The sequence below is a fragment of the Hydra viridissima genome, unplaced genomic scaffold (assembly GCF_058129835.1).
Source record: "Hydra viridissima isolate aposymbiotic clone 2 unplaced genomic scaffold, HvirCarnegie_v1 scaffold_8, whole genome shotgun sequence".
NCBI lineage: Eukaryota > Metazoa > Cnidaria > Hydrozoa > Anthoathecata > Hydridae > Hydra > Hydra viridissima.
In genome coordinates, this window is record NW_028324307.1 from 16336677 (window position 1) to 16347751 (window position 11075).

Sequence of the window (11075 nt, forward strand, 5' to 3'; positions counted from 1 at the left end):
TGTTTAACAACAATACCCCCTACAAATATTGTTTTTGTTTGCAGCATTATCCAACAATTGACCTGTTTAAAGTTGCTGGCCTCTCTGCAGTGCGTTCTGTTTTCTTTTTCCAATTACAAATACTTTTTTTCTCTTTTTGTCTATTGTTGTTGTTTTTTTGTTGTATTATCTTATTTTTATCTTCTGTTTTCTTTTTTTCTTTTTTTTTCTTTTTTTAAAACTTTTTATAGAAATATTTTTTCTTGAGTTTTTTTTTTTTTTTTTTTTTAAATAAAACAAGATGTTTTGTGTATGCTGTCATAATCAGAGAGTAAGTGAGCATTTTAAAATTTAAATGAAAGTCTAAGATCATTAATGATGATTATTCTTAGATGCAATAAAGCAGTTTTAATGAATTTTGTTTCCTTTATTTTTCTTTGTTAATTTCCCATAAGAATTCATTAATTATATATATACACAATAATTCTATTAATATAAATGGTTTCTGTTAATTTTTAAGTTTTGATAATTATTCTTGACATACTTAGCATGTAATATATATATATATATATATATATATATATATATATATATATATATATATATATATATATATATATATATATATATATATATATATATATATATATATATATATATATATATATATATATATATATATATGTATATATATATGTATATATATATATGTATATATATATATATATATATATATATATATGTATATATATATATATGTATATATATATATATATATATATATATATATATATATATATATATATATATATATATATATATATATATATATATATATATATATATATATATATTTATGAAGTAAATCTATTTATATTTAGAAAATATATTTTATAAACATTTTAACATTCACAAAATTTATTTAAATTTCATTAAACATTTGGAGAATGTAAATGTTTTATTAAAGATATCATTAAGTTTTATTGATCACCTCACTGACATCCTCTGCTTCTCTGTGTAATATTTTTAAAAATTAGTAATTGTAAATGTATTACAATTTTTTTTGAGACAGTCATATATGGTATGCAGTATTACTCATTTGTTTGTTTGAGTTGTTTACTAAATGCTGCTGTTTGAATGGTGTTGAGTGAGTTGAGAAAAAAAAAAAGATTATTTGTTTAGTAACATAGTTGTTGAATTGCATTTTATGTAACTACAACGTTCGTTCAAATCAACAACCTCTTTAATTTTTTTTCTTTTAATATTTAATTTTTGTTTTATTTGTTACGCTCTGGAATTTATTAAAAATCTCTATCAATATTAATGCTACTGTGATACGTTTCTCATATTCTGACTGTTTTTTTCTTACTGTAGACTTGTTTGACAATATTGTTTGAAAACATCTTAAAGAGGAACAAATCATACTCAACTCTTTTTTTTCTGTTGCTAAGTCATTTGTCATTTATTCCATAGTTATTGTAAAAAAAAAATTTATATGCAATAAGTGTGTTTTAGTTGAACAATTATTTTTTCTTAAATTATTCATAAAGAGAATTTTGTTGCAAGGCTAAATAAACGTTTATATTGTTCATGTAATAGTGGTAGTAATAATAATAAAGAACTAAAAGCATTGATAAAATAAATACACCTAGTAGTTAACTATTTGCTACGTACCTAGTTTTAGTAAGGTTGGTGGGTTTGGTTGTGTAAAATCTGGAATTTTTTTTTTTTTTTAATTTGATAAATTAAAAAAAAAAAATTTTTTCTTTTCGTTCTTTTTTTTTTTTTTTTTTTTTTTTTCCTGTTTTTTTTCTTTATTTTTCCTTATTTTCTTTATTTTCTTTTACTTTTGTTTCTGTTAAAAGCTTGAAGCATATTATTAGAAAAAAAAAAATAAGAAATTTGAATTTTTTTTCTGAGTAAAATTTAAAATGCTCATTCTGGCAGCATGCAGAAGGTTGGCTTCTATAGGTGGCATTTTTTTTTCACTTGAAGCAAGCTTTGTGTTTATTAGAAGATGTTAGTATGTTTACAAGGACACCTGTGTTTTTCGTTGTTGTTTTTGAGTATAGTTTCTAGTTGGTGGTGCATTTATGTGAATGATGCCTGGTATTTGTTGTTTTGTTGTTGTGATGCTTTTTGTTGTTTTGTGGTGCTTTCCTATTTAATAATTTATTCTAAGCATCATTGCATAATGAAGTTAAAATAATCCACCTTATTAAAGACCTTTCTATGCAATTGGTCCATTTGTTAAGTGGAGTATTTATAAGTTTTCATTCCCTTGAGAATGATGTTAATACTTCAGCTAAATCTGCTCTGGATAAATTTGTAAAATGAGGTTTTATATTCTTAACTTGATAATTATTTTTAACAGATATTTAACCTTTGTCTAATAATTGTTTTAAATTTAATTACATAATGTTATTATAAAGTTAATCAATAAATAATAATATAAGTATAAATTAATATATATTATTCAACAATTAAATTTAATGTTAACTAAGTTTGAGAGAAAACTGAAATTGAAATTTAAACTTTTAAACTTTTAAATTTTTTACTTTGTTTTTGATAAAAAGAGCTGATTGAATAAAAATCTTTTTTTTTAAAAAAAAAAAAAAAAAAAAAAAAAATTATTTTATAATTAATAGTTTTATCATGTTATGTCTAATATTTATTGTTATCTCATAAACTTTTTTTTATTATCTTTTTTATGTTTTAATTTGCATTTTTTCTTATGAAACTAAACGTCCTTTACAAAGTTAAAAAAGCATAGCACCAAACGCTAATGAGCTTTTCCTCAATTTGCTTCCTGTTTCTTATTTACATTGTTGTCCTAAGATATTTTAAGGTATTTAAAACCATTGTTGTGGCAAAAAAGCTTCCATTCAACTGTCTTATCTGCATCAATTAAAAGTTCATCAGAATCTTATCTGCTTGTGTTTTGTTGTTGTTGTTTTGTTTGCTCGTTGTTTTTTTAACATTTTAAGAAGTCTTGTTCTCCTTATTGTGTTTTTTATTTTAAATGTAAATCTCGTGGTTAAGGTTTAATCTATTTCCAAAGACCTGTTTCATAAAAAAAATAAATATATTGTTGTTGCTGTTGTGATGAGGGCTTCAACACATTGATAGGTAGTTATTTTTTAAATTCCAAACTTTGACATGTGATTTGTTTCATGATTTTATCATCAGTTTTTAAGTGTCTGCAGTTTTTTAATGGTATTTCAATTAAACTGAACGCTGAGGGTCAAAGAAAAATTTTTTAAAATCAATTTAAATCTTTGATGTATTATAATGTGTAAAAATTTGAAACATGTATTTCATTGGTTGGCTTTTAAACTTCAGTCTTAAATGAGTAAGAAAATTGAGTGTGTAAAAAAAAACAAAACATTAAAACATTTTGAGCAACAAAATAAAAATGTAAAATTTTTTTTATTGAAAAATGTTATTTTTTTTTTTGTTGTTCAAAATTTTAAAACCTGTTAAAAAAAAAAGGAGAAAAAAAGATATTATTAGCATTTTATAACCACAAAGATATTAAAAAAAAGACCCAGTTAATAATTTATCACTTAAGAGCTTTGATCAAGTACACTAATAGTTTATACAACCTGCTTGAGTTAGAACTATCTTTCTAAAACTCTAGAAATTCTACAAATAAAATCCACAAATAAATCATTAAATAAATTATAATTTGTTTTTGTTTTGTTTTGATATAAATTAAACAAGAAATAAAGCACAGGCAAGTAATTCTCTTTAAAGAATATTCTTTTTAAATTTCTCGTTTTTTGTGAAGGTTGCTATTTAATGAATGTTAAAAGTCATTGATAGACAGTTCTATATATGTGTGTTTTAAACAATGATTTGATGTTGAATGGGCTTGTGAATTATTAAGTTCAAAAATGAGAGCAGAGAAAATTTGAATTGAGATTGTTGATATTTTATTATTAATAGCTTGGTTTTTGTAATATTTAAAGTTCAAAGCAGATATATTTTCTATAAGAAGTAAAAATGCTTATTAGTAAGTAACATTTTCTGTTTTTTTTTTTTTAAAAAAAAGCCATTGAACATTAAATTTCTTTCTATTGCTGTGTTTCTTTGCAAATGTTTATGTTAACAATGTATATTTTGTTATATATAATATATTATATTATTATATATTATTATATAATAAAGTGTATATTCAGTATCTATTTGCATGTATCCATCTTTCTGAATATTAAATAATTCTATAAAATATTTTTTTTTGTTTTTTTTTTTTTGTTTTACCCCTTGGAAAAAATAAGTATTTATATTTTTGAGATTTTTATGAAACTTTTAAAGTAAAAAAAAAATTTTTTAATGTAAATTGGAAATCATGTCATGTACAATATTTCTTTAAATTTTTGTTTTCTCCTTTTTTTTAAAAGCCATCTGTTTGCTTTTTTTTTTGCTTTTATTGAGTTGGTAAGTAAACAACTTTACCCGCTTTGCTATTTTTCTGTTGGGATAAAATAAACAAAATCAACCAATCAGAAAATTTGTGTTTTTTTGAAAAGAGAAAAACAACAAAGAGCAACAAAAACAACATCAGCACATGTGTAAAATAAACACCAATTACAATGCAACAAACGCGAATAAAACGAGCTTGTTGAAATAAATAATAAATATGTAAACAAGTTATGTATTAAGTTTATTGTTGTTTTGTTAAAAATAAACAATCTGTTCCCCATTGTTTTTTTGTGTGTGTTATATATAAAGTTTAAACATTTTACTAGTATCATAAAAAAAAGGTTGTAGCAGAAAAAAAAGGTTTTTTTCAAAATGTTTATGTGCAAAATGTTTCTCTTTTTGAATTTTGTTTTTTTTTTTTTTTTTGTTTTTTTATATTCATTTTTTATAAGTATTTTTTTATATTCACATTCAATAGAAATTTATGTAATAAAAAACTCTTTTTTTAATCTGATTTAAATAGGTTTTTTTTTTTAAAATTCCAAAAACTTACTATAAAATTTTACTGAATAAGTTTATATATAAAAAATAGAATTTACAAAAGGTACTATCAATATTGTTATCATCATTAGAGTTTAATTAAAGCAGCACCTATTTATCTATAGATACTAATTATGGATAACTAATGTGTTTTGTAAAACATAAGCCTCAATGATTCTTGTCATGTTAAGCACATGTGTAGCACTCTTTTGTAAGAGTTTACAATGATGTAGTTTACCATAATGTAGTTTACAACATTTACTGCTATACTTGTTGAATTGTATTTTTGTTGCTTTTTATGGGAAAACAAAAACAAATTGGATAGCTTTTTAAGTTAACAAGATTAGAAGATTACATTTTTCTTTTTTCTCTTTTTGCTTACGTTGTTGTTTGAGCTTTAGATTTATGTTTTTATGTGTTCCTTCAAAACTTTGTAAAGTTTATATTTTTAGTAAAGGTCTAAAATGATGATCTTTGGAATTTTTAATTTTAATTTCAACTACGTGTTAAAAAAACATGATTTATCTTTAATTGATGATTCTTACGCTGACTTATAGCTGTAGTGTAGTATAAATTGCATAGATAGTTTAAGAATTTGATAGATAATCAACTGCACCTATGAACTTCCATTAAACCCATGTAATTCAAACTATTTTGAATAACAGTTTTCATTTGTAGGAATATTTTTTTGGCTTTAATTTTTTTTTTTTTTATAATGTTGCATAGAATGTTTCTTATTTATGCTGTTGCATAGAGTCAATGTTCTATAAAAGATTGTTATAATTACCTTATAACAGCATAAGTATATTTAATGGTAAATACAGCATGAGTATATGCGATATTATATACAGCATAGTATGTGTGATATTTATGATGCATCTAGTTTTGTAGTGTTCAAAGTATGGTATGTAAATTAATGATGTTGATGTCTGAAATTTAGATTCAATATTCTTCTGTAAAGAATAAGAAATATTTATATAGCAATGAGTGAGCACAGTGACGACAGCGGCGTTGATAATGATAAGTCCCCATTAGTAGAACAAGCCCCACAACAAAATCAAAAACAAAATAATTCTGTTGCGGACAGTTTCAAAGCTGTCACACCTCATGATGATGCATACATATGTAGCGATACTGTGCACTCCTATCATGGAAGGCAAACAAACTATTACAAAGATGAGCCGAAATCTTTTCTTTTGCTTAACAACCAGGTACCTAGCTAAAAAGTTATAGTTTTAGAATAGCCAAATTGATGGTAGATGTGTGATTGCCATTTTTATTCTTTTTAAAGATGAGTCATTTCAAATTATCTCCATTATTTTATGGACATTTAAAAAATCTATTAGGGTATATCATGCAGCATCTTACTGATTATATCCCTTTTGCTTGTAAAATATCTTCCGAAAGTTTTTCTAGAGATACCTGTTTCTATAGAAGATTTATATCTTACAACATAGACAGACTCAGAGTTATGTTTAGTCAACAGTCTACTTGCATGTTTTTCCAATAGTTTGTACAGCCTGTATAGATTAACTAATGTTTAGTTTTTCCAAAAGTTCTGTTTGTGAATTCTTATTCCACAAAATGCACTTTTATTTACAAGGTTTTGCAGTTGCCAAGAGTGCAACTTGAATAATTATGACATATCTGAAGTTATCTTTAATGCTTAATTGTTAATCAGCTGATCTATTAAATCTTTATTTTTCTAATTTATTTTTCTTTTACTGGGGATAAAAATTTTATTTTTATTTTTCATTTTGTTTAATTTTATTTATTTTTAGCCAAAAGGTATGGTAAATTGTAGTAGAGAATCGAGGATGTAAGTTAAAGCACTTGTTTCTTGTGTCACTTAACTACTTGTGTAACTGAAAAATTCTTTTACGTATTTGCAGCATTTTTTTTTTCTTTTATTTATTATTTATTACTTATTGGTTGTCTTGTAAAGAAATCAAAAACTTATGTTAGTTTTTTTTCCTCATCCATCCCATCTATGTGTGTCATACTGATGCAATAAATATCACATCAATAAGCAATAAATAACAAGAAATAATTTTTTGCATTGGGTGGGGTGGGGGGAATGTTTAAATTTCAAATTTTTGTGTGTGTTTTTGTTGACTTTTCTTGGTTTTTAATGACAACTTTAAAGAAAATTTTGATTGTTTCCATTTTAGCTTTGAAAAAAGTGGAATGGATGAACATACAGGTAAATAGTTTAACTTTTCAGCCTTCGTTTCACCCCACGTTTTACTTTCTCCTCTTACCTTTTTACAACTTGAAATTGAAGTTTTGTTTAAACAAATTTAATATTTAAACATTTTTATAAAAAGAATGTTCACCTAACAAATTTAAACAAAAATTTTAGCAATTTGTGATTTTAGGGAACTTCTCCTTAAAGAAATTAAATGCTTGTACAAGATGATACATGAGTTTGTTTTTCTCAATTTCAGTCTTTGATTATCTCCCCTTTGTTGAAATGTTCTGCGCTGCATGTCTCATGATTTTTCTATACTTTGAGCCTAAAGCAATATTCAGTTTTTAGTATCTCGCATTTAAATTCTCATTCATAACTTTAAGAACTGTCTGGTATATAGTGCTCACAACCAATAAAAATGCTCTAAATAAACCAATAAAAGATGCTCTGAAATTTTCTGCAATAGCTGCACCATTTTTTTTTTTTTTTTTTTTTTTTTCACCTTTATTTAAAGCAGTTGTAACAATCATGGCGATATACAACTCTCAAAATCGCCTAACAATTCTTTAATTGAAATGGCTGAGTTTTCTCAAAAGATAGCTGGTTTTTTTAAGCTAGTTTGACTTTATTTTGAGAATCTTTTAAAGATTTTCATCTGATCATCAGTTAGATTTTTGTTTTATTTGTTTTCTATCCAAGTGTTTTGATCTCATTTGGCCACTTTTAAGAATTTTCTGTTTCATATTTTCAGCCTTTTTAAACTTATAAGATGGCAAATGTTTATGTACTTTAATAGTTCTGTTGTTTGAAACTCAAACCCACTGCAATTCAACACTTTTTACATCTGATTCATGATGATGATAGCTTTCAGCATGATGATTCATGATGATGATGATGATAGCTTTCAGCACTTTCTAATTTACAATTAGTTTTATTCTATCTCTTCTGCTTTTACAGTATTTTAGGTGGCATATTCAGTTGATAATTAAGTGTTGAGCATATAAGTTTTAGTATGATACAAGCAAAATTTAATAGGAGCTATTCATACAAAAGTTCATAACATAACATGAAAAATAAGTTTCTTATTGCCTTTTTATTTTATATTAGAGATATTAAAATTTAAAACTTTAAAAAATTAGTTTTACTTTTTTTTACTTTTTTTTACTTTTTCTTAATCAATTTTTAAAATAGCATTTCATTCAAAATCTTTTAGTGATTCACAAGTTATTGAGGAATGGACGTTGTGTATGGCCTTCATGTGAACAAATATTTTCTTCAAGAAGTGATTTCATTAGGTAAAATGTTCAGTTAAAATTCTGACAGAGGACTCTTACCTTTAATCAGAAATTGAATTTTTAAAAATTTTTTTTGTTCCAATCATAGACATTTAGATTGCCACCATGTGCTTGATGAAAAAGGTGCTGCCCAAGCTCGTGTTCAGGGATATGTGGTGCGAGAGTTGGAAGAAAAGGTGAATTTGTGACCTTTTACAATATTTTTTTTGTAGTTTTCTGTTTTTTAAAATCTGTTTTGAATTTTTTGAATTTTACCAACAGTTATCTTACGAAAGAAGCAAACTGACTGCAATGCTCACCCATCTTCAGTTCACAAATGAAAAGGTTTTTTTCTTTAATAATTACTTTTTAAGATAAAATTTTGGTAATATTTTTTTTCAAGCAACAATTGAACTTTTTTAGGGATCAGTGCTTCTTCAAAAAACTGCTCACAATTTGTCTCCTCCTCCTGGGAGACATTCTGTTCAAGTTTCTTCACAACCTTCAACTTCAAATGGAAGCGGACAGTGTGTCATGGTATCCTATCCACCTCCTGGACCTCGCAGTCACCCTGGTCCTTTTGATCACCCAACAGATAATGAGCATCTTACCTCTCCCTTGCATCCGTACACGAGAGATGGCTTTGGCTCACCATCACCTTCAACTTCTCCTCGACGTTTTTCTTCGCACAATACGGGAAGTCATAATAACTTCATCCCTCACCATAAATCTCAAGGAACCTACCATCCACCTCCTCCACGATACTACCCTGCCCTACATCCATACCCTCTTCCGCCCAAAAGGGAATCTCCAAATGAAATCGATAGACGAAGTCCAAAGAAAGAGCATATCACATCTCCTGGTTTAATGGGGATGAATCACGAACGACATTCATCAGAGATGCATCGATCAATGATTGAAGGACATACAACCGGTTCATCGCATATGCAGCAACATATTATGAAGATGAACTCCACACACGATAGTTCATATCATCCGGTCAGACGAAGAGGCGAAGCCGCTGCAATGGTTGATATTGGACAAGGTTTATTAAATTCTTAAAACAATTTTTTTTACTTTCAGTTTTGAAAACATCTCAAAGTTTTTTCAATAGAAGAATTCTTTTTTGTTGCTTTCAGAGTTGCGCGCTAAAGGTAAATTGTTTGAAGATCCAGATGTCCGCCCTCCTTACACTTATGCATCACTAATAAGACAGGGTGTGATGGATTCACCGAACGGTGAACTAACTCTAAACGAAATTTACAACTGGTTTATGAAGAATTTTGCGTACTTTCGAAAAAATACAAGCACTTGGAAGGTGAACGTGTTCTTCTTTATAATGTGTCTGATGTGTTCCATTTTCAGAAACACTTTCAATTTATGTTAATCTGTTCAAATTTTTTTAGTAATAAAAAGCTACCATTTAATTTATTAGTTTAACTTAATAATCATAGTATTTATATTACTACTTTCAAATTTATCAATTTCCTAAGTTTTATTTATGCAAATTTAGAATGCGGTACGTCATAATCTTTCATTGCATAAATGTTTTGTGCGTAAAGAAAACTTTAAAGGTGCTGTATGGACTGTTGATGACGTGGAATTTTTTAGGAGGAGGATGACAAAACCGGGCCTGTAAGTTAAACCAAGATTTCACAAGCTTTTCTTTTGTTAAAGAAACTTAACGTTTTAAAAGAACTATTAATTCTTGAGTCATTTCTGGTATTTGTCACCTGGCTATTATTTCCTTATTAACTATTTTCTGTATATTGAAGCATTTACTTCATGTGTGTATTCTTAAGGTTTTAATTATCTCTTAGGCCGAAACGAGATTACTACATGCCTGGTCTTCAAGAGGAGACCGATTCACCTCCTGAGCCTGAAGATGATTATGTTGCGGATGAACTTCCTTCCATGGCCATGGATGGCAATCAGAAGCATGGCGATAACGGATACTCTAACTCCCCTAAATCGTATGTTAATTTCGATTTGAAAGGCTGAAATCCTTGTGGCGCTCCATTTAAAAGGGAGGGTGTAAGGTGACGATCTCAAAGGTTATAGTTTTTTTTTTTTTTCCTTTAGAAATTCTGAAATAGGCTACGAAGACAGTGAGTCAATCAACATAAAAGAAGAGTTTACTGATGAGTATAGACATCGACCCGCCTCTTACGAAAGAAAGTATGAAATTTTTGTTTTTGAAATTTTCTAAGAAATGCGCGCTTTGCGTTCTTTTTTTAAATTGTTTCTTTTGTTTTAATATTTTTCAGTTCTGACGACTGTTCACCTGACGAAATTACCATGGTAACAGCGGCGCCTTCATAGCCTTCATAGATTCCTTTTATGTAAAATATTATACTTCTCTTTTTGATAGACATAAAAATAATTTGTAGTTTAGAAAAAAAAAAAAAAACTTAGTAGAAATCTCAAGTTAATAACTCTGGTAGTTAAATAGAACGTCATTAAGTAAATGCGCGTTTATTCTAAAGTATGAGTTTCTTACGTACTTTTTGTAGTAAATTTCCTATAAAGATGTCTTGTCGAAAGCTGCAAATTTTTATCGGCGTGTTGCAAAATTTATGTATTCTATAATGTATTTATTCCCGATCTGCTGTATATTTTTAATAGTTAAAAATTTCATATCGACAATAAAAATTCTTTTATTGTAA

General features: G+C 26.6%; 1 protein-coding gene across 15 annotated transcripts in view; it reads left to right on the forward strand.

Annotated features, from left to right (window-relative positions):
• Window positions 1-11061, forward strand: part of LOC145194915 (forkhead box protein P1-like) — a 16998-nt gene extending 5937 nt beyond the window's left edge. For 4 of the 15 annotated variants that reach the window (XM_090095332.1, XM_090095331.1, XM_090095333.1 and 1 more), the window contains 11 exons: window positions 6726-6763; window positions 7116-7147; window positions 8349-8430; window positions 8519-8606; window positions 8692-8754; window positions 8833-9454; window positions 9549-9727; window positions 9923-10044; window positions 10230-10382; window positions 10492-10587; window positions 10677-11061. In XM_090095332.1, the coding sequence (XP_089951458.1) occupies window positions 6726-6763; window positions 7116-7147; window positions 8349-8430; window positions 8519-8606; window positions 8692-8754; window positions 8833-9454; window positions 9549-9727; window positions 9923-10044; window positions 10230-10382; window positions 10492-10587; window positions 10677-10731 (1530 nt within the window). In that variant the 3' untranslated portion in view covers window positions 10732-11061. Of the gene's footprint in view, window positions 1-44; window positions 311-2057; window positions 2318-2915; window positions 3109-3910; window positions 3995-4716; window positions 4765-5884; window positions 6156-6725; window positions 6764-7115; window positions 7148-8348; window positions 8431-8518; window positions 8607-8691; window positions 8755-8832; window positions 9455-9548; window positions 9728-9922; window positions 10045-10229; window positions 10383-10491; window positions 10588-10676 lie in introns of those variants that run through there. The other 11 variants (XM_090095337.1, XM_080072643.2, XM_090095336.1 and 8 more) reach the window with 11 other exon arrangements.
• The last annotated feature ends 14 nt before the right edge of the window (window positions 11062-11075 follow it).